Genomic DNA, 21,759 nt, shown 5'->3' on the forward strand with positions numbered 1-21,759 from the left:
TCCAGTAGCTTGACGGGACATGCGGATGCAGATTGTGGGTTCGACGTCTGCGGCGAAGCATCTCGGCATCGGCGTCTATCACCAGTGCTTGAATTCCGCCCACTCCATTAGACTTTATATACCATCCCTGTCCGAGCGCTAAAGCAAGATCCGCGCCAGAAACCAGTCTGACAGCGCTCGCACAACGCCGGAGGTGCGCATTCGGCCCTGCATAACTATATGCTTAACTCCTACTCAAGATATCACGCGAGGCTCGCAAATGCTTCGCCGTTACATACATGCAGTAAGTAACATCGACTGCGACTCTCGACAGCATTGCAGAATTGGCACGCCCGGCCTGTGAGAGCGGAAACACCGCCCCTTATTTCGCACAGCGCAGCGTGCCAGCGCGCACGTGTTTGGCGGCACTAGCTGGCTCGCAATGCGAGGTCGTCCGGCCCACTCTTGTGGCACGCCTATACGGCGCCCGCGTCGTGCAGCTCTTGACCGGTGACTGCCCATGAGCAGCGCTTTGGCGTCGCGCTGCCGTGGGCACACGTCTCCCGTCTTCAATCTGCGGGGCGTACTTCAGCGGCCAGCTCGCGCACGGGCACTTCTAGCGTGCCAATGCCGGAGAGATGGAGAACACTCATTACTCGCATTGATGCCGCATAAATACTCAGGCGTGTGCGAGAACTTAAGAAGCGTAAAAGTGAAACATCGATGCCCCGAAGAGTAAAGAAAATATCAAGCTGTTCGATCGAAAGTTCCCAGATTCTCGAAGGCCCGTATTCGCTGTTACGTTTGGATTGTTCGTAAGAGAGATCTTGAACTAATCCTGATGCCTTACATATGAGCGAATATGGCCAGCCAATGTCAAATAGCACTTAGGGATTAAAAGGCTTGTGAATTCGCGTTCTTAGCCCAGGCCCCATATTAATGAACGATGTTTGACAATTGGCTGCACAATGTTCGGAGAGGCAGTGTGCTCGTGGAAAAGAAGCAGTAACAAGAGAGTTAGCCGTGGGAGATGTCAGCCACCCCTCAGCCGAGCATAACTCGGAGAAAGCAAAACTAGCCCGTTCCACGAGGAGAATGCCCTAGAGGCGGCTCATGTGTTGCCGATTTTCGAGCCGTCCCGCACGGCCGCGACGTACTGCATCTTGCGTGCGCCCCCGGAGATAGCGATCGGAAAGTGATCGCCGAGCGCTCTTCCGTGCACGACTTAAGCGAAGCACACCTGGGGATGCGCCCCAGGGATGGCGAAGCACGAAACGCCCGACCGGGCCCTCCTTAACTCGGTGGGCATGTTTTGGAGCCCGGCATCATCTCGAGCCATGACGTGGGCAGCAGCGCGCGGAACGCGAGCCAGAGCCGCGCCAAGGCCGCCGCTTGCCAGCTATGCATGCGTTCCCCTCTCCCTCTGCCGCCCGGTGGCCAGGAGAAGGCAGCGCCCGCCCCGAGGCCTGTCATTAGGTTCGCCCGCAGCGGCCTCCCGGTCTTGTTCATTTGCCGCGAGGATGCTGGCATCTTTACGGCTCCCGGTTAGTTAGCCGACGGCATGCGAGTGCTGCTGGAATGCGCCTCCCCTGGGCCCTGCCCCTGCGGCCGAGCACGCATGCCGCCGTTCCCTTTTCCCCTCAGAGTGGCTGTTCTTCGCGGTACCATTCTTCGTTCAGTGGAGGCGTGCTCAGTGGAGCGCGGCAGCGAGCGCCAAGATGGCGCTCGACGGGATTCGGCGTTGCATGCCGCCGCAAAATTGCAGTGCCTGATCGGAGCCACATGACGTGGCGCACGGGCCGATTCAGCGCACTCCATGTATATAGCGGACGAAGCCCCCTTGCGGTGTTTAAACTCTCCCATACCAGTGGCCGATAGGAGTTAATAAGCTGATGCGGTAAGATAAGGTAGCACACGCACGGCTATGTGAGCGGCAACTCTGCCCACTAGAACGTGTGCCGTTTGAGGAACACCACCTTTTGGCGCCTACCTCCGTTTAGGTTGTTTTTGAAGGTGCTAGCCTCGCACGCGCTTCGCGTCTTCCGAACAGCAAATAGGGAGGGGGGCCGCCGCGTGCATTTCTTTCGTAGACGGCATCCCTGTAATAATGCCGAAGGATTGCGCTTGGCAGTGCATAAGTATACATCGCATGTGATGTTAGAACATGAGGTCACTGCTCCCTGCAAAATACAGTTCAAAAAAAGTTTACAACAGAGAACTGCACGACGTAGCCAACAGTATACGTACACCTTCCATTGCTCCGTTCCATATATTCGAGTTTCAATGAAGCCGCGGAACGCTACTTTCGTGGATGGCTAGAAAGCCGCCGCGCGGCTGGCACTCGCTTGAATCCGAACGTTGTTCTTCGACCGTAGCACGCAAGGCATACGTCAAAAGTAAAGGGCAATGCGTCGCTTGGGGCGCTGCCGGTGCCCCGGGGCACGCTTTCATTTCAGCCGAGACAGCCTGTTCCCAGCGCTTTGTGCGCTACCAGTGGGAGCGGAGCGTTCGGCGTGCGGGGCTCCTAAATGGCCCTTCGACTGCCGTCCCACGCGTTCCCGTCCGAATACTGTTCACTTTCCGCCCGCTCCGGAAAAAAAGAAAAAAAGGGCACAAAAAAAGCCGCTCGCTTCCCGCCTTCCTGATTGCCTTTCGTCGCCTCCCACCTTATGGCTCGTTTCTCGCTAAAATTGTCTCTCGCTTTGAAATTTATCGGTGGCAGCACTGCTGAAAGTTCAGGGGCGCTCTTTGTTTTGACTGCGGGCCGTGTGGGGGCGCTGAGCAGGTGTTTTTGTTTGTCGTTACGCGACCTCCGTCGTGCGTGTCGCGCCTCGGAACGGCGTCTTCAAAGCAACTTACCACTACCGCGATGCTCCTCTCCGACACTATCCCCCCCCCCTTTCTTTTTTCCACCTACCTCGTCCTTTGTGAGCTGCCAACGCGGCTGTAACATGCAAAGACAAGGGCCGCAAATGCGCGATTTGACCGTCAGGGCGTAAAATTTCTCACGATTCTCTTGCCGCTTTGGCTTCTGCCGAAACGCTCGGTGTGCAGTTTTCTGGTTGTGCACTGCGGTTCTCACAGTTCCCATGCCTCTACTTTTGTTTAGGGCCGCTTGTTTTGTCCGTTGTAGCGTTACGCGCTGGCGCCTGATTGTCTCCTGCGAAAGGGAGTACACGTGGTGCGAAAAGCGTTGAACGCAGCTGTCCCGCACAGAAGGTCGCCTGTGAAATGTCAGCTTCAGTATATATATTTTTTTATTCTGCTCATCGGTTGCTGTGTGTTGTCGTGATGGGAACAAAAGTAAGTGTCCGTTCCAGAGTCGAAGCAGGCATCCACCGACGCGGTCACAAAGAGGTCAAGCACGAGTAACAAACGCCCGCGGCCGGTATACTGACGTGTACAGTTTGAGTGACGTCGATGTCGAGCGGCGGCTCCAACTGTCTTCTTTTGTCTCCGCAACCCGTCTTTGCGTTCTCGTTGTTGTCATCGCCGCTTGGTTGGGCCAGTCCCAGCTGCGACTAGAAATCGAAGTGTGGCTCTACGGTCACGCTGAGCACGGCGCTTCGCTGTGCGATATAAAAAGACGCTCCGCGGTGGAGGAAGCGTGCTGCCTCGCGGCGAAAGAAGGGGGGTGACGGCGAGGAGAAAAGCTGCAGCGCAAGGCGCGCGTGCGCGCACCTAAATTGGCGCTGAAAAATTGCGGCCACAGCTGTGTCCGCCTGCGAAATTGCAACGGCGCGACGCACGCAACATCGCCGCGCCGGCAATAATGGGGATCCGGACTGCAGCGGAGAGCCGGGGCACACACACACAGTCGGCAACCTAACGGAACAAACAAAAGCGCGCTCGCAGAGCGCCGGGAGGAAGCAGGCATTCCTTCCGTCAGGACTGACAGATGGCGCAAAAGAAAGGGCGGCCAGAGACGACAAGGCGTCTTTTTGCGGACGATGACGGAGGGAGCTTCGCCCGAGCGCACGTTTTATTATGCGCGCACCCCTCGAGATGAGGCGGCCAGGAGCAGAGAGAGAGAGATGAAAAAGGAGCGCTCTGGACGACGGGCGAAAGGGGGATGAGCAAAATGAAAAGGGACGCGGCCATCGCTGGGCGCGCCTCGGCGGCAGCGCGCAGCCCGGGCCGGAATAAACGGTGCCGCCGCCGTGGCAGCAATCGAACGAGCAAGCTGGCCGCGTGGATTCGTCGACCTCGGCGGGCAGGGCAGCGGCGGCAAACATGCCTGGATGGGCGTCGCTCCTCTTCTGCGGCGAAGAACCCGTCCGACCGGTAGACCACACTCGCCTTCTCTTGTGCACGCCCTGGGACGGGCCTCGGCAGCCATAACTCGGGTCTGTCCTGCGCGAGGCCGCCGAGAGCATCGCGCTTGAAAATCTCTGTTCGCTCGCTATCCGAGCTGGCCTGCGCTTGAGCACACGCTACTCGTGGCGAACGGCTCAGAAATAAACCGGTCCCCGCGGTTTCTCTGATTTGCGTGCGGGGGAACACACTGAGCGTACGTGTCGTCGTGGTTGCTGTCTCACAGAGCTAGGCGGAGTAGCACTCGAATAAGCCATCAGCGTGCTTCTCGAGTGGTGCAGAAGCAGAGAGGGGTATGCCACTCGGTGGATTCGTGTACCCATCCCCTGACCCCCGCCGGCCGGGTAGCGCACGGCCGCGCCCTGGCCGGTCCAGCGACTGCACGGGTGGGGCTCGCGTATATACAAGGTGCAGCAGCATGCACGCCCAGCGGGCGCGGCGACCGGGCCCGGGCTGGCGATGCTTTAACGACCGACAGCCGTCGCCGCGAGAGCTGGCCGCTCGCGTGCCGCGTGGATCGCCCGTCGTTGTGCATGTCAAAGAGCCCTCTTCTTGGTCCCAAGCGCCTTTCGCGCAAGAAGCCACGGGTTCGCATGTGCCACGGCGAGATCTGACCACAGGACCTACTCAATTATCAACTACACGTAGCACGCCACACCTGTGCCGACCTCCGCAAAACCAGCTGCCGCCTGGCAGGTTACTGAAAAGCTTGGCAACCTCTCTCGAAAGCTGTCTCTCCATTGTGGCGCCGTCGATACCGTCGGGGTCAAGAACGGAGCAGGTCGCGGACGGTGTTGCATGAGCGCGCTCCTGGACAGCGGTGCCGGCAAGGACGACTGGCCGCTTCTTCGGCGGCTTCAAGGCTGGGAGCCTGGCTGCATGGCTCGGGCGCCTGGTCGCACATCTCGGCCGAGGACGCGCTGCGCGTGAGAGAATCGGCACACGCTCAAGGAGGGTCACGAGGGCACATTGCGACCAGGTGTCCATACGTCACGCGAACTGAAGCGGGCGCTTACTGCCGGGCTGCATGCGGTGGAAAACTATTCATAATGCGTGGGAACAGCATTGGCTTGACAGGTAGATGAGAGGGTATCAAAGGTCGCGCGGTCGATGCAGATGACCGTAAATGAGAATGGAGCGATGCAGAACACACATACTTTGTGATGACGCAACAGGAGGGAGCACTGAAGAAAACTGCGGCATGCAGCGGCTGCCTTAAGCTAATCACCGCACAGAATTACAGTTTGGCACACATGTGCATTGTTTAATCACCGTTAGACCTTAAGTAGTCTTCTTTAAGAGGGTTTGCGCTAATATAGTTCTGTCCTAATCATTGAATTTGGACTTTTCGTTAAGGAGCTTTCATGTAGCAGTACACGTGCACCCACCGGGCGTGTGTGATCGGGTGTGCGGAGGGGGCTCAAAACGCGACTCGAAAGGAAGTAGAGTTGGCGCCAGCGGATCCCGCTTTTGGCATGCTTGCTTTTACATTATTAAATGAAAAATCTAGACGTATGTTCATTTTCTATTGTGCACCAGGGCGTCGTCATCCTTGCATTTTTGTTTCGGTCTAATAGAAGCGACACGAGGTGTGCGCTTTTCCTATTTAGCCGCCTTGAAGGCAAAGAACGAGTTTAGAAAAAGTGGGCAGACTAGATACCGCCAAGATTGACGGCTGTAATGAGGAGATCCAAACATCAGAAGACACCGCCCGCAGGTAACCAGGCTTTGTTAGAACTTAGGTAATTGACAGCTAGCTCAGCTAATGCGCCAGGCTAGCTTTTGCGCTCCCATGTGTTGTACCATCGTCTGGGTCGGGAGAGCGCTCTTGTAAACGCGAAAGCAGCTCGTTTCCCCCTCATCTTCGAAGAAGGGCCACTGCTCTTGGCGGCTCTTGATGCTCAACGTCTTCCCCCTAACCACCAGGCGCTTTCCTGGCTGAAGGAAACGGAGCTGCCTGCGTCGTTCAGTCGTGCCCGGGAAAGAAAGGCGACCAGCTTCCCCCTGCGTTCCTCCGGCGAGCGCTCACTTCCCGGACGCGGGTGCGCCCCTCGGCCGCCGCTGCTGCCGCCCGCGGCCATGCAGTGAGATAAGAGCGACGTGGAACCGAGCATCGGCACTGTTCCCAAATTGTTTACCTACCCCCCCCCCCCCCCCCCCCCCCCCCACTACCACCACTGCTGAACGGCGGGGGTGCGATTCAGCGGACCTCCTCGTTTCCCTGTGTGTGCACAGTCTGCGGGACGCCGTTTCTTATTTTATTCATTTATTTTTTTGCCCGCACACCAAATAGGCTGCACTCTAGAACCCCATTCATGGGACCCCAGCGCCCACAAATTGTACGCACCATTGGCAGGCGGCTGCCCTGATTGGAGCCGCTGCTTTCTGCATGGGACAAGAACGTTGAGGCGCTACTGCAAGACATACGCGTCCGCACCGTTGTTGTAAGCACGTATCGTTAGCCCTACAAAAGAAGAGACTTCATGCCTTTATTGCTTCCAGCACACAACGTAGCTCATTCATTTAATCTGGGACTGTTCGCAACTACGACGCTAGTGGTACAAAGTCATGTACAGCTTGCCTGCCCACCACCTTCGAGGAATGGTCTAGACCGATAGGCGGGCACCAGCACCAAATGCAACCCTTGACTGTCTTCTCGACGACATCCAAGAGTTAAGACACACCGCTCCCTACCCGTATAGTGACAAGACGCTTGTCATTTTCGGAATACCGAAAGGTACGCGTGCTTGCCCACAGCTGCACATCTCTGCTGAAGCGTTTGCAACGTGCCCCGTAATGGCATGGACGCGCTGGCGGCACAGCGTCTATCTAGGCCGTCCGCCGTTGCCGGATGCTGACAAACCACGGTCTTTCCGCAAAACGGCAAAATTTTCCTGTAGGCGAGCGAGTGGGTATGAAAAAAAAAAAAAAAAAAGTCGGACTTGCACCTTTCGAACGAACGAGTTCAACATGGAACCAGTGCCCGACCACCTGTGCACTCAGAAACGGCCAGTGCTGTAGGCAACGAAATACGTTACTCTTTACGTTAAAATAAAAGGAACGCGTTACTGCCGTACTTTACCTACAAATTAAGGAAACCCGTTACCGTTACCAAATTAAAGCAACGCACTTACTTGGTCGTTACTCCATGCTAAGAAATTTTTCAGAATGGGTCATCGTTCCTGGAATCCGGAAGAAAAATTTTATAAAGGTCATATTTTACATACAGCAAGCTTTGACCCTCATCAGTGATTTAGCGAGAGAACATTGAACAAATCATTAGTATTTGAGTACAATTATTAGTCAAATGTTGCTGCGTGTAGTTACACCCGATGACTTCCCCCTCTGTGTCACGTGGTGGAGCCATTTCTTCAACGTGAAATTAAACACAAAGCAACGCTTCATCCTCAATGATAACTCTGAAAAAAAAAAAGACGACTTTGCAGATCACTCGGCAAATTTACAGTAGATGGGGAAAATGGCACGTTCAAAAATCTTGAACATGCTTCTTTCTACTCAAGAAATAAAAGCACAAATGATGTAGCATTAACGACAAGCATGAGTCGCGCGTGGCAGTCGTACCGAATGGTTCCCAAGGCCTTTCTAGTTCGCCGTTAAGCTTGCCCTCCAGGGCCGCTAGTGAGATGGGTACATGAGTGGGTTATTTCGCCAATGAAATGCAGGTTGCCATGTCAGTGTAGCAGGCAAGTCTTTTTAGCGAACAAATACATGTAAGACGCATTCGCACCGATGCCGTGACTGTGACAGCTCGCCGCAGGCGGGAGAAACGTTCCTGCAGGTGGTTACACCACGTCCTGGCCGACAATGACGGAACATGATTTCATGATCGCGGCGAGCGATTACAACAAAGCCAACGAATCGATGGCTTTGTTGGCCTTTCGGTCGTTTCTGCGTTAAAGTTTTTCGACGTTTTCCTCGGCGCGCTCCCAGTTCTAAAACTGAGAGCGCGCGTCATTAACGGAAACAACCTGCACGCGCGAGGCATTTCATAATTGATTAAGGATTGTCCATTTCCTGCCAATAAGGAGAACTGGCTATCTTATAATCGCCGTGCTCGATTTGGCGATAAACAGTGGTTGAACATCAACGTTTACTGCGACAGCAGTTGAAAGATCGAAAGTGAGTTTGCGGTGTCAGTCTGTCTTGTCTTTACCGTTACGCCGCCGTCATCAAGCCACCTCCTCAGCTCTATCTTCATCACAAAATGAAGAAATGGTTGCAGAAACCACCGAAGATGGTTGCCAAAGTAAGCGAATAGCTTATGCGGACCGCAGAAATCGATTGGGCACACTAGCAATACCAAGTATACTGCTGACGTTGATAAAGGTGTTTGATGATGGCGGCACAAATTGTCGTCGACATGTTCTGGTAGACCACGACAGCTTGACGGCGACGGAGGAATGATGACAACGCAATGAAGACAGCGAGACGAAGATGGCATGACAACGGCTGCGCACGTGAGCTTTCTTCTCCGCTTGTTCACTCTACGGAAGCCGGATACTCCTCCTTCGTCTATTCGCTTTGAAATCATGGAGATCCCACGCACTGAGGAAGTCGGGTCTGAAGCGAAGCTGTGGTGAGCCGGCAGGACGAAACGGCGTATCTCGACAAGCGAGGCGCAGCTGACTTAGGCGGTGAACGCGCCTTCATGCTGCGGCGAAACGCGCCACAGCGCCACCACCACCTACCACAGCATTACAACCTTTCACAAATCTCTCGTGCGACATCACGTGCGCCTCAAAGATCGAGTTGGCGTCCGGCGACGAACGTGCCTCCAACAGGTGCTCTTAGCATCGGCAGAGGAAGTCCGACCACGAAAACAGCAGAACGACAATGGCGCCTGACACCATCCTGTCTAATTAAACGGGATTGGCTGTGGCGTGAAGATCTATCAAGTCCTTTCTAATCGCGCAGCCACCATCGGCCTTGGTCAGACAAGATCTAACACAGTCGATATGCCGAACGAAGGCACACCGCAAGACGCAATATTAATATCCCTCCCATTCAATATAGGTATGAGGAGCCCGCAAATATACGTAAAACTGCCGCGCGACTGGCCGCTCGAGGCACTTCGCGTGTATTCGCGGGCTTCTCTCACGCTCGGGAACACGCTTTTATGTAGCACGTATCCAGCAACATAAAGCTGTAACGGGAAGTTTTTCACGTTGCTCGACAATCTTTTCATTGACATTTTTCATATAATTATAAAATTTGAGGAGTTGATTAATTAATTAAGACTAAATACCTAATTATGCGGTGTGCAAAAAAAATGAGTATCTCCAAGCGACGGCAAACAACATTACCTTAATTCTGTCCAGCTACGTGGGACACCCTCCGGTGCAACTGGGAGCCAGACGCGCCAACATTCGCGCATGACAATTAGTGCGAGGTTTTGTACGCCGCGCGTATTCTAAAAGTGGTGGTGACTGTGCATGTATTTTGTGGAGGTCACAGCGGGCGATAATGCAGGGATTAAGACGACGTTGTGCGCATCACAATATTGGCCTTGGAAAGATGACGGCGTCCCTTAAGACAGCCTGCTGGTGTTAAAGTAAATAAGTTCATAGCATAGAGCAATCGCTGAAGTCTGCTAAATTTCCGTCTGTCCGGCAGCATGGCCCAATGATTTGTTCGCCCAATTCGAAACAAAACAACGTTAGCATCAAAGATCCACGGGACAAAAAACAAACAGCACTCTTTGGGAAGTATCTCGCGGTGCATAGAAAAAAAAAAGATTTGAGCATGTCTACTGTATACTGCAAGGGCATCGCATTGTCGTCACACTCTGAAAACAGTTGCACCCTTTGGGGTGTATATTTGCCACACAACGACAATCGTCACCTGTCTTGCTTGCGTTTCCTTTCTTGAAAACTCTGCGCGCGTTACTTTGCTGTCGAGAATGCTCTGTCATGCTGATAACGCGCATGCCGTTCGTGACTTGGAAGTGCCGGGCTCGCAGCGTTAAAGAAAGGACATGTGGGCAAGACAGATGACGATTATCGTTCTGTGGCAAATATACACCCCAAAGGGTGCTACTGCTTCTACACCCTTAAGCAAAATTACACCCCTTTGCCACAACGATAATCGTCATCTGTCTTGTCCGCATTTCATTTCTTTAATGCTGCGAGCCCGGAACATTCCAGTAACGAACGGCATGCGCGTTATCAGCATGACATAGCATTCCCGCCAGGAAAGTAGCGGGCGCGGCGTTTTCATGAAAGGAAACGCAAGCAAGGCAGATGACGATTATCGTTGTGTGGCAGAGATACACCCCAAAGGGTGTAACTTTGCCTAATAGTGTAGAGTGCTGCAGGCAAAGCTTAAAGCAACCTTGCCACTTTCGCTCTTAAGCTCGCCCGCAATGGCACCGTTATGTAGAAAGTAGCAGACGGCATTCCTTTCCTCTCGTCACGCATGACGTAGTTGGGTTAGCATTGCCTCGGCTCGAGCAAAACGATCTTCAGAAGTTGCGAAACGGCTGTAGTTGAAACACGCTTACACGTGAACCAACCGCATTTCCGAAAGAATGCTATCAACAGCATCTAACAGCGACACGCATAAGTAAAGACAAACGGTTCCCGCGTCGGATGGGGCGCGGATGATCCACGGCGCACACCTGCTCCGCACATACTGAAGACGAAGCTTAGGCGAAGGAAACAAACGTAAATTAAAGGCGCTGTCTGGCGCACGAAGCAAATCTTATGGGAAAGCTAATCACCTGCTGGCGTCTCTGGTAATGACAGGAGATCTATGTGGATATGACGTTGTCCTGCGGACGCCATATATATCGCCCTAACTTCAGCTCTTTCGTGTCTGCTTGGCGGAAAGACCCCATGGACACAATCAGTGGCTGTGGGCTCGTGAAAGACGCTGCGCGACAGGACAACGAGACTTACAAGAGATATGAACAGCTTTCCAAAGTATCTCTGCGCGTTTGCTTTCTGCTCTATAAACGGTTCAGAATAATGCGACGAGCTTTTTGGGCACAAACGCAACGCAGGATCACAATCAATAACGAGAAATCTTTCCGTTATGCCAAAATTAATCGTCCTTCAACACGGGATGTCCGGTTGAAAATTTCCACTTCAGCACTAGTGGTTCATTGAACGATAATTATAATTATTTTACGTTAACAATTATAGTATAAGAGCTTTTGTTGTGAATACGGGCCTTCGTTGTTCGGACTGCTTAGCTGCTGGACACGAAGTTGACAGAAAAGCTGGGCTAGTTGGTCAACCCTTTTTCTATGCCTTACTCCCTTCCTCCAGTACTGCCAACCACGGAACCTTCTTTGGTTAGCGCCTCACCACTCGTAACTTGCTTTATCCTTCATCATGCCCTTGTATTGTCGTTTTTTTTTTGTAACGAAGGTGAGAGGCTGGTACCTGTAGCACCAATAACTGCAACGGAGAGCAAAGGGGCAACAGGCAAGACGCAAAGGCTATAATATGGTCAATGTGGCGGCCGAACGGCAGCTGCGGAGACGAGCGAGAAGAACACGGCCGATTGGCCGCGCCTCGCGCTGCTGCCCCCGCCACGTCTACCGGCTCTGGCGAACTGATCTAATCCCCTGGTGGATATCCATTTATTTCGGGGCCAGTCGAGGATTCCTGGCCGGATTAAGCAAGCAGCGGGGGACCCCCGCGGTGAGCTGCCACGCCCGACGGGGACGAGAAATCCGTCCTGCTACATCCCCCCATCCCGCATCGCGACTCGGCAGACGCGCAACGTTATTATTATTCCTGGGGTGGACGGCGGCTGAGGGCCGCCCTGTCCGAGGCGATTTAACGCTCGCTCGATCAGCGAAACGAATGCCTTTTGCTGCCTCCTCAGACGACACGCAGTGGGGTCTCCAGGCGCCACGAGACTCCTTAGCCGCCAGCCAGACGCTGATTAGTCAATCGTTGCGCGACGTCTACGCAGTGAGTCGAAACCATCGGTGGCGCAGCAGACGAGCATCCGGTTTCGTCGTGTTGCAGCACCAAATCACGCGGCGTGTGCAAGCTTAACTAGCACGAATAGCATTGCCATCTATTTTGCTACCGTTGTCACTGCGTAACACTAGGAACGCTTTTGAAGGCTGCGTGACAGTGCCCACAGAAACCGTTTGTGTGTACGTGTGTGTGTGTGTTTTCATTATCTTTTTCTTCATTTTTTTTATCCTTTTATCTCTCACCTATCGCATCCCTTTGCCCCTCCTCCACCACAGGGCAGCAATCTTTGTTTAACCTACCTGCCTTTCCTTTGCCACCCCCTCTCCCTCTCTCTCTCTCACTCTCTCTCTATCTATCCCTCTCGCTACCGTTGTATTCACGAAACAATGAACCGTGACATTGAATACATTTTGTTACCTTCATATATATCGTTTTGTGTCGTAAGTGCGCCTTATAGGGCTGCTAACTTTCGTTCACTTAAAAAAAATTAAATTCTGGGGTTTTACGTGCCAAAACCACTTTCTGATTATGAGGCACGCCGTAGTGGGGGACTCCGGAAATTTCGACCACTTGTGGTTCTTTAACGTGCACCTAAATCTAAGTACACGGGTGTTTTTGCATTTCGCCCCCATCGAAATGCGGCCGCCGTGGCCGGGATTCGATCCCGCGACCTCTTGCTCAGCAGCCTAACACCACAGCCACTGAGCACCCACAGCGGATATTCGTTCACTTCCGTCGCGCGCGATATGCGCCGGTGGAACGCTTGCTGCAAGCGAACGAAGGGCGAAAAGGCGGAGCGTCGGCGCGGGGTCCAATCCCAGAGCGAACGACCCCGCCTCGAGCCTTTTTCAACAAGTTGTCGGGACCATTCCCCCGCACATTCTCCCCCACTGGGCCGATTCCTAATCTATTGTGATCTTGCAAGCTCGGTCCTTCGCCAAGGTCTAGCAGCCGACTAGCCGAGTAAAACGGGCGGCGCCAACATTCAGGTGGCGGTTTGTGGTACCGCATGCTGGCTACTCTCGCAGGGTTCGACCCTCGTCAACGCCCGCCGCGTGCCCGCAGTTCGCGAATCGACAAGGCAGGCCGCGGACACTTCTAGGCGTCGGAGAGCTTTTCATAGTGTCTAAGTTTAGGGGGTGGGGGGAGGTATTGGTCCCGGTATGCGCGTTAAACACCTTGGTCGGAAAACGCGACAACACTAATACTCTCTATTAGCTAAGACGTCGGCAGCTATATGTATAGCTGAGAACAACAGTCTGCAGACGACCTCGCTACTGGCCCAGCGGTCAAGTGCGGATTGTATCTTTTATATGAGGCATCTGGAGACCGGTCGGGAAAGAGGCAGCTTGTGGTCAGGGAATTTTCTGACCACCACTTCTGAAATGGAAAAGACAGATCCCATTTTTTCTTAGCACAGGGAGGCAATGGCCAGGGCGTGCGCGCTTGTCACGTTTGTTGCGGTATGCAGCGCCGTGTTCAAAAGTTGCCTGGCTGCGCATTGTTCCTTGTAAGCACAGAAAGCGTCCAACATGATGATCGCATAGGAGATTCAACGGCGCACATCTCTCTTGCAGCTGTCCTCCGCTCTACGTTGGCGAGTACTGCCAGCACGCGAATCCGTGCCACACCGGAGGCCCGGGCTTCCGCTGCCAGAACGGCGGCACGTGCAACGTGGAGATGAGTGTCACAAACGGACCCAAGTTCTCGTGCACCTGTCCCGTGGGCTACACGGCCACCATGTGCGAGATCAAGGTGCCCAATGCCTGCGACACGCAGCCCTGCAATAACGGGGCCACGTGCCAGCTGCTCACGCTGCAAAACTACACATGCTTGTGCGCCAACGGCTTTCGAGGTGAGTGTCGCCAAATAGAAGACATGTAAAATAGTAGCAACTATTTACAGTTCGTGATTGTAGGGGCGCCACCTTCGCCTGCCACACAGTGACCGACTGATCCAATCATTGTGCATAGCTCATAAGCGCGTTCGTGCACTGTAAAAAAAAATAAAAAAATGCGCCGTTGTTTTTACTGGACGTTTCCCAGCAGCATCGGCTGTCAACTCTTTCCCGTAAAATGTACAGGCGTCTTCCACAGCACTGAAATAACGCGCCGTCATATCTACAGTAATTTCCCGTAAAAAATACAGACGGCTATGTGTTTTCATTCCACGGCACCGCAAAAGATACGCAGTCACATTTACAGGAATTTCCCGTAAGCAGTGCTGAAGAGGAAGCTTTAGCTGGGGCCCAACTGCGACGCGGCCTATTCAAATACATGTAAAACGCAAAAACGTTTTTCTGAGATAACCTGTGGACCGATTTTAATGAAATTTGTTGCATGTGAGAGAGAAAGTGAAATTCTAGTGACTGTTGGAAGCGGAATTTCGATTTAGGTCCTGAATTTTGTTAAAATAATTTTCAAATATTCGAAAGTATGAAAAAAATAGAAACACGAAGTTTACAAATTCATAGCTCTGCATCAAGAATAGATATCGCGGTTCTGTAAACGGCATCTATGAGATCATTGAAAGCGGACAAATTTGATATGTCATTTTCCAGCGTACGTGAATTTGTTACGTTGTGTACGAAGGTTTTGCAAAATCTGTATTTCCATATTGCTACTTTTTGTGAGATTCATGCGTAACATATCAATTTTGTCGGCTTTAAATGTACTGTTAGATGAAATTCACTGAATTGTATTATCATTTTTCGTTGCTGAGTTAGAATTGTAAACTTTATAGTTTCATTTTCTTTAAATTCCGATTTTTGCCAAATTATAATAAAAAGATCAGGACCTAAATTAAGAATTCGAAACCAACAGTCACTAGATTCTAAGTTTTTCTTTTAAATGGAACAAACCTCGTCAAATTTGGTGCAGTGGTTGTCGAGAAAAACGAATTCTCCTTTTACGTGTACTTAGATAGGAGCACCCGAGCTAAAGCTTCCTCTTGAAGTTGCGACTCAGGACTCGGTCAGACTCGGGGGAGGGGGCTCGATTATTTAGGGATGGGTTCGACCCCCCTCCCCTCTCCAGGTCAACAGTATCACTGCGGCATCCATTCGACAAGCGCTGGAGAGAGAGAGAGATGATGAAGAGGAAAGGCAGGGAGGTTAACCAGATATCAGTCTCCGGTTTGCTACCCTACACTGGGGATGGGAGATAGGGGTTAGAAAGAGGACAGAGAGGAAAGCGTAAAAAAAAAAAGCACGCACACACGGAGGTACACACACAAAAGGCATTCCAGTTAAAGATGTTCACAAAGGCCGGTAAAGCGCAGGGGTTGATTTTATTGCCAGTAGTGCTTCGTGCTGGACGATTCTAACTACAATTTTTTGATTAATGGTTTAATCCCGATTACTCGGTTGATGTGGCATGAGCAAAAGCAGATATTGCACTGCTGCACGCATTTTCCCGAGGCACTGCACAAGATGGTGACCACTCTTTTTCGACCAAGATTCTTGGCACAGCATACTGTTTCATGAGTCACCTGAGCATGGAGCTACCTGCTGGTGTATCAGTGAAGGTTAATCTTGGTGTATTTAGGTTAGCAGTTCATTTTCATTCGTTTAGTTGTATATTATGAGTGCTCCGTTATACCAGGGACGCATGCCTTTTGTCCACTTTTGTAGGTAAGTAGGTGTGAAACCATAAAATATATTGTTCTAGTTCCTGGGGTTGTCAATGAAGCAAAACAACTAATGTTCTGTGTTGGAGCTACACTTGTTTTCTCTGAGATCACATATCTAACCCTTTCCTTCCCGAATTATCTTGGGAAAAAAAATCCAATATGCCACTTTTTAAAGTGTTTCATTGAATCGGCAGATTAAATAAATGCCCGAGGTACACTCAGAATAATATATTTATTTGCAGAACACCCATAAAATTTGGTTAATCTACACCTGCTTGAAATTGGCTTTTTTCAGCACCAAATAAGTAAAGCAAAAATAAACGTCACAAACACAACTACTGTGGCCTATGAGAGTTGTGACGAAACCGACTGTCACTTAGAATCGCATTTAGTCATGCAGGAGGAAGGCCCTAGTGCGGCAGACACGAAAAATAACTTTCCTAACGTTTCGGCAGGTGGTCCTGCCTTCATCGGAGACGAAGGACCACCACGTGTGTGTGTGTGTGTGTGTGTGTGTGTGTGTGTGTGTGTGTGTGTGTGTGTGTGTGTGTGTGTGTGTGTGTGTGTGTGTGTGTGTGTGTGTGCGCGCGCGCTATACTAGTCGCCGCTCTATGAGAGCCCCCCCCCCCCCCCCCCCTTCCTCTGAAGGGAGACTTTGAGCCCTGTCCGTAAGAAATACAGACGTCTATGATTTCATTTAACGGCACCTTAAAAAACACGCCGTCACATTTACAGGAATATACTGTAAAAAATACAGCGAGGCTGTAATTTCATGCTATGAGACCGCAATGCATTACATGCCATAACTTTACGTAAGCTACCGCACGGTAACTGATCTGGGCACACCTATCGATCGATGCAGGCAAGTACTGCGACAAGGTGGACCACTGCGCCTCCCAGCCTTGTCTAAATTACGGCAGTTGTCAATCCAAGGAAGATTCGTATTCGTGCATCTGTGCGCCGGGATACAGCGGAGCCTCGTGCGCGGTCGACGTGGACGAGTGCCAAACAAGACCCTGCATCCATGGAAAATGCCTCAACAACCAGGGTTCCTTCAGGTAAGCCTCAGATTAAGCAAAATACGGCACGTGAATTATTCTAATTTTGGTGTTGAGGCAAACTTTCAGGGGGCATGGACAATAATGCTTGCTTCCTTGCAGTTGCACTTGTGAACCCGGCTACACGGGCCATCTCTGCGAATCCCAGTACATTCCGTGTGAGCCCAGCCCCTGCATGAATGGCGGAACCTGTCGACCCATCGACTCCCTCAACTACCAGTGTTCGTGTCCTCCTGGTAAGGCTCGCTCGACGAGCACGCGATTCTCCGTCGTGACATGGACGGCACTGACAGCTGTTTATTGCGCAGGCTTCACGGGGACCAACTGCGAGACGAACGTGGACGACTGTCCAGGCAACCTGTGCCAGAACGGCGCCACTTGTCTCGACGGCGTCAACTCGTACACGTGTCACTGTCCGCCCACGTACACGGGGCCGTACTGCACCAAGGACGTGGATGAGTGCGCCATGCGGCCCAGCGTGTGCAAGAATGGCGCCACGTGCACCAACACGGTAGGCGGCTACTCGTGCATCTGCGTCAATGGCTGGACGGGCGCCGACTGCTCGGAGAATATTGACGATTGCGCCGTGGCCGCGTGCTTCAACGGTGCCACGTGCCACGACCGAGTCGGCTCCTTCTACTGCCAGTGTGCGCCCGGCAAGACGGGCCTGCTGTGCCATTTGGACGACGCGTGTGCCAGCAATCCGTGCCACGCGGGTGCCATCTGCGACACAAGTCCCATCGACGGCACATACCTCTGCTCATGCCCCAATGGGTTCCAGGGCGTCGACTGCACCGAGGACGTGGACGAGTGCGCTCAGGGCTTCCCTTGCGAACACCAGGGCCTCTGCGTCAACACGCCTGGCTCGTTCCGTTGCAACTGCACCCGTGGTTTCGCCGGGCCCCGATGCGAGGTGAACATCAACGAATGCGACTCCAACCCCTGCCAGAACGAGGGCACCTGCCTGGACGAGCGTGGCGGCTTCCGCTGCGTCTGCATGCCCGGTAAGTGTGCCCCTGTCCACTGTAGAGTTGCTGCGAGTATTTACGGTGCCTGCAAGCGGTCTGAGCAGGAGCATTAACTACTGACCTTGCTCCTGCTCGGATGCTGAGGACTGACCCAATCAAAACAAAGCTTACGTTATGTATCTCAACCGTAACAGCCGTCATTTGCATACATACGCAAATATATTGAACATTCGACGCTGAGCTGCTCACTGCCTTTCTTCTCTTCTGGAGTTACACCGAGAGCATGTTTGCTAAAGCTCTGCTAAAATATGTATGAACAAGGTCATTTTTAAAGACATGGAGAGCATGAGGTTGATATTCTTGCTTAAAAAGAGCTTCGTAGTAGCGTGTTAGTTTACATACTAGCAAAGAGAATATGTCAGCTTCATAATACTAATCATGATGATGATGCTAAGGGCAGTTGGGTCTGTCTGTCTGGGACATTGAAGACGGAATCGCACCAAATTGTCTCCAGGCTTTTTTTTTTTTTTTGCAGCTGTAGGTAAGTTCATGTGCTCCTAGGTAATTTAACAGAGACACTGAAGGCAAAACGCTACGTTATGTACGTTATTCCCCTTTGCTCTCTCTCCCAACGTCTTCGCACGCGCGCTTTTGAAGGGCATTTCGCGAGAGGTATACACACACGGGCCCCACTTTCGATGGCTGTTGCTTTGCGGCGACCAATTTTCCTGCTTCAGTGTGGCGTACGAATCTTTCTTTCCCCCTCCTCCTCCAAATGTTGATCTAACAAAGCTTCAGTGTGCAGTGCCACACCAGCGTCGTCGGCCGGCGTTATAAAAGTCGGTCACAGCGCCCGCACTGCCCAGTAGTTAACCACGCGGCGAGCGCAAGTTCAAAGCGAAATGAGCAAGCCCACGATAGAGTCTGGGTTTTGCATAAATGCGCGGTCCCGGAAGTTTGAGTGCCGTTCTTCGGCGAGGCTGTCGGGCTGCAGCGCATGGTCCGGTACAGAGGAGGAGGTCGTGCCCCGGCGTCCTGTCAATCGGACCTCTGACATCGGCGGCACGCCGTCGCCAGGGCGGGCATGGTGTCGTTACCGTAAAGCAAAAGAAAAAGGCGCAAGATGACGCTGTACGTGTATGGCTTTAGGACAACTACCCACAGCGTGTCACCAAAGGCAGATCGTCCTTTCTGAGTATGAGTTGGCCAGCAAGTGGCAAGCGCGTCACGTGCCTTTGTCTTTTGAAACACCAGAAGATGAGGAGCTTGACTGGTACTTTCGTTCGCCGGGAGACTTTATTGTTGTTTAGTACAATAAGACTACATAAAAAAATACGAACAGGAGTGTGGTGCGTTGTGTAATCAGCTTACTCAAGTGCATAAATGTATAGTACCTGAAAACAGTGTGCAATAATGCGCGAATAAGTAACATGAAGGCTCGATATGGACTTTGCCGCACAACAACACAGAATAAAGATTTTCCTAATCGCGATCTCTCCCTCTCACCAAGAAATATTAGCACTAATCAGGAAATGCGTCATCAAGGGATCGTCGGCACAGAATGCAGAAGGAAAGTAAACGCATGCGCGCACACGTGCAAGCGTTACCCCCCTTCTGCTTTCACACACACATAACACACGCATGCAGTGAGCTCGAATGCTGGACGCGACTCGCAGCCAGGTACGACTAAGCCTTACGCTAAACAAACGTGCACGTGCGCGTCGCAGTTCCAGTAAAAAATTTTAGGAGAAAAACAGCGCCGACAACCCAGCAGCAGCGAGCGCTCTCAAGTTGTTCCCAGAGCAATCTTCCCACGTCGGGACCACGCGAAGAAATAATCGTTCGTTTCTTCGCCACTTCGCGTCACTCTGGCTGGAGTCGCGGCGCAAATGCGATTACGGCGGCGCCGACGCATGTACACACACACTGGCAGAGAAACAAAGTTACTAAAGAAAAAAAAAGAGAGAGAGAACACAAACAAAACCCTGACTGCAAGCAGTTCTTTCAAGTCCAGTGCACACGGTGTGAGAAAACTCGGAGCATCGGGTAAACGAGAAGAGTTGCGAAGGGAGGACGTGAGAAAGGTACGACCACTGTTCTCGCTGGGACTGTAAGTAACGCGGGCCATAGAGCTCACGCCCAGTCGCGAACGTGCATATAAGCACCTCGCAATACCAGCGGTGCCGTTGTTAGGGTTGTTTCGCTAGTGCACGATTCCACCTGCTGAAGGAAACTCATTCTTGGGCCGACTGTGAATTCTGGCACGAGTCGTCCTTGCGCACGAACAGCTTTGTGAAGATGCGTCCTGGCCCGGACTTCACAGAGCTGTTCTTACGCAAGAACACTTGGAAGAAACGAACGCTGTCGTTCTGTCGGCTGCTTTCTTTTGGGATCCCTGCCTCTGGGGAGCTGTAATCAGCAGCTCTAAGAAAGCAAAGAGCTTGCAAGTACTAACCACAAATTTACACGCTCGTTATTTTCTTCTTTTTTTTTTTTTGCCAACAGTTTCTAGTGCTGCACAAAGGCGCATATCTACAGGAGCTGAGTATTGAAAATGCGTGCCATTCAGCTCTCGCGCGTTCAGATTGTAGCGCAGGTTCTGTCACGCTGCGTTCGTGCAAGCCACTATAGTGGCTGCTTTGGCTCGAGTGCGTGCGGCTTGATATCGGGGTTTTCCAGTATTTATTTCTCGCTATTATGCGGGTACCTATCAGCATTCATTCTAAACTACTTTTGCATTTCTCAACAGCTTTCGTTTTTCTTTCTTGCTAATCTACATTCCCCCACCCCCGCGCTACATTTTTTTTTTTTCCTCCGTGAATAACGCGTCAGCTGCGCACAAGCAGAGTGGTAGCCCTTGCCAGCATGCTGCTCTGCCCATTCTGGATGAAGTCTGGCTTACACGTATTTACATTGCGAAGCAAAAAAAAAAAAACATTATTTTCACAAAGACAGTGGCGTACACGCAGTTTGAACTTGTGGGAGGCGGCGCGAAGACGTAGCCGCCGTAGCCACGGTTTATTTAGGCCGGCCAGCCATGGTGCCGCGGGATTTCGGGAGCGGCCGACACCGCGTCAATTTTAGTTTATTCTCTCTTCAATAAGAATGAATAAGTAACAGATAGTATGCAAGCGAGGGTCCCAAAGTCATGGGGAGTCTACATAAAGGATGGGCATTTAAAGGGAGCCAAGACTGAACTAAAAGTTTTCGATAACTTTTGCTTGGCCACAACGACTCAAATACGAGAAAGTACATTGAAATTCGAGATGTCACACTGACGTGTGCCGGCGCTGAGGTTTCGGCGCGAAATTCAACGAAGCTTCGACCTTCATTTTCGTTTCTAATAATCAAACTCTTACTTCGAAGCGAAAATATAGATTTTAAAGAATACCTTATCAGACTACACTAAGCTTCTTGATCGGCGGTTGTGTCAAATGCACCACCCAGCCTTCCATAGTTGTGACTAGCATATCCCGTGCGCTCTTCTCGGCGTATACCAAATTCCTAATGCAATGTAATCGACTATTCGTCCTCAGCATTTATGATCGGCAAATACCGGAAACTGCAAACCCCTGCGTAAGCATATACGTAGGCGGTGACTAACATACGAATCTGCTAAGGTGGTGATAGGGGAGGGGAGGGCAATTCTGTCTTCCGAAGACGGAGGAGGAAGCGGGCGGCGCAATCGTGAGTCGACAGAAAGCGAGCCGCTCGCGGCGTCTCTCTTTGAAAAAGGCTCCGTGCACCTGGTCGAGGAGGAGACCCGGCGGCTCCCGTGGGCATGGGAAAACGACGAGGGATCCGCGCCTCCTCTCCGGGCGGCCTTTCATTCCCGCCAGATCCGACCGGAAGTGC

General features: G+C 52.0%; 1 protein-coding gene across 2 annotated transcripts in view; it reads left to right on the forward strand.

Annotated features, from left to right (window-relative positions):
* Nucleotides 1-21,759, forward strand: part of N (neurogenic locus Notch protein) — an 83,598-nt gene that overhangs the window by 37,181 nt on the left and 24,658 nt on the right. For both annotated transcript variants that reach the window (XM_050195631.3, XM_050195633.3), the window contains exons 3-6: nucleotides 13,826-14,103; nucleotides 16,741-16,936; nucleotides 17,039-17,172; nucleotides 17,245-17,940. In XM_050195631.3, coding sequence (XP_050051588.1) covers nucleotides 13,826-14,103; nucleotides 16,741-16,936; nucleotides 17,039-17,172; nucleotides 17,245-17,940 — 1,304 coding nt within the window. The remainder of the gene's footprint in view (nucleotides 1-13,825; nucleotides 14,104-16,740; nucleotides 16,937-17,038; nucleotides 17,173-17,244; nucleotides 17,941-21,759) is intronic.

Source organism: Dermacentor andersoni, chromosome 1, assembly GCF_023375885.2.
Source record: "Dermacentor andersoni chromosome 1, qqDerAnde1_hic_scaffold, whole genome shotgun sequence".
Lineage (NCBI taxonomy): Eukaryota > Metazoa > Arthropoda > Arachnida > Ixodida > Ixodidae > Dermacentor > Dermacentor andersoni.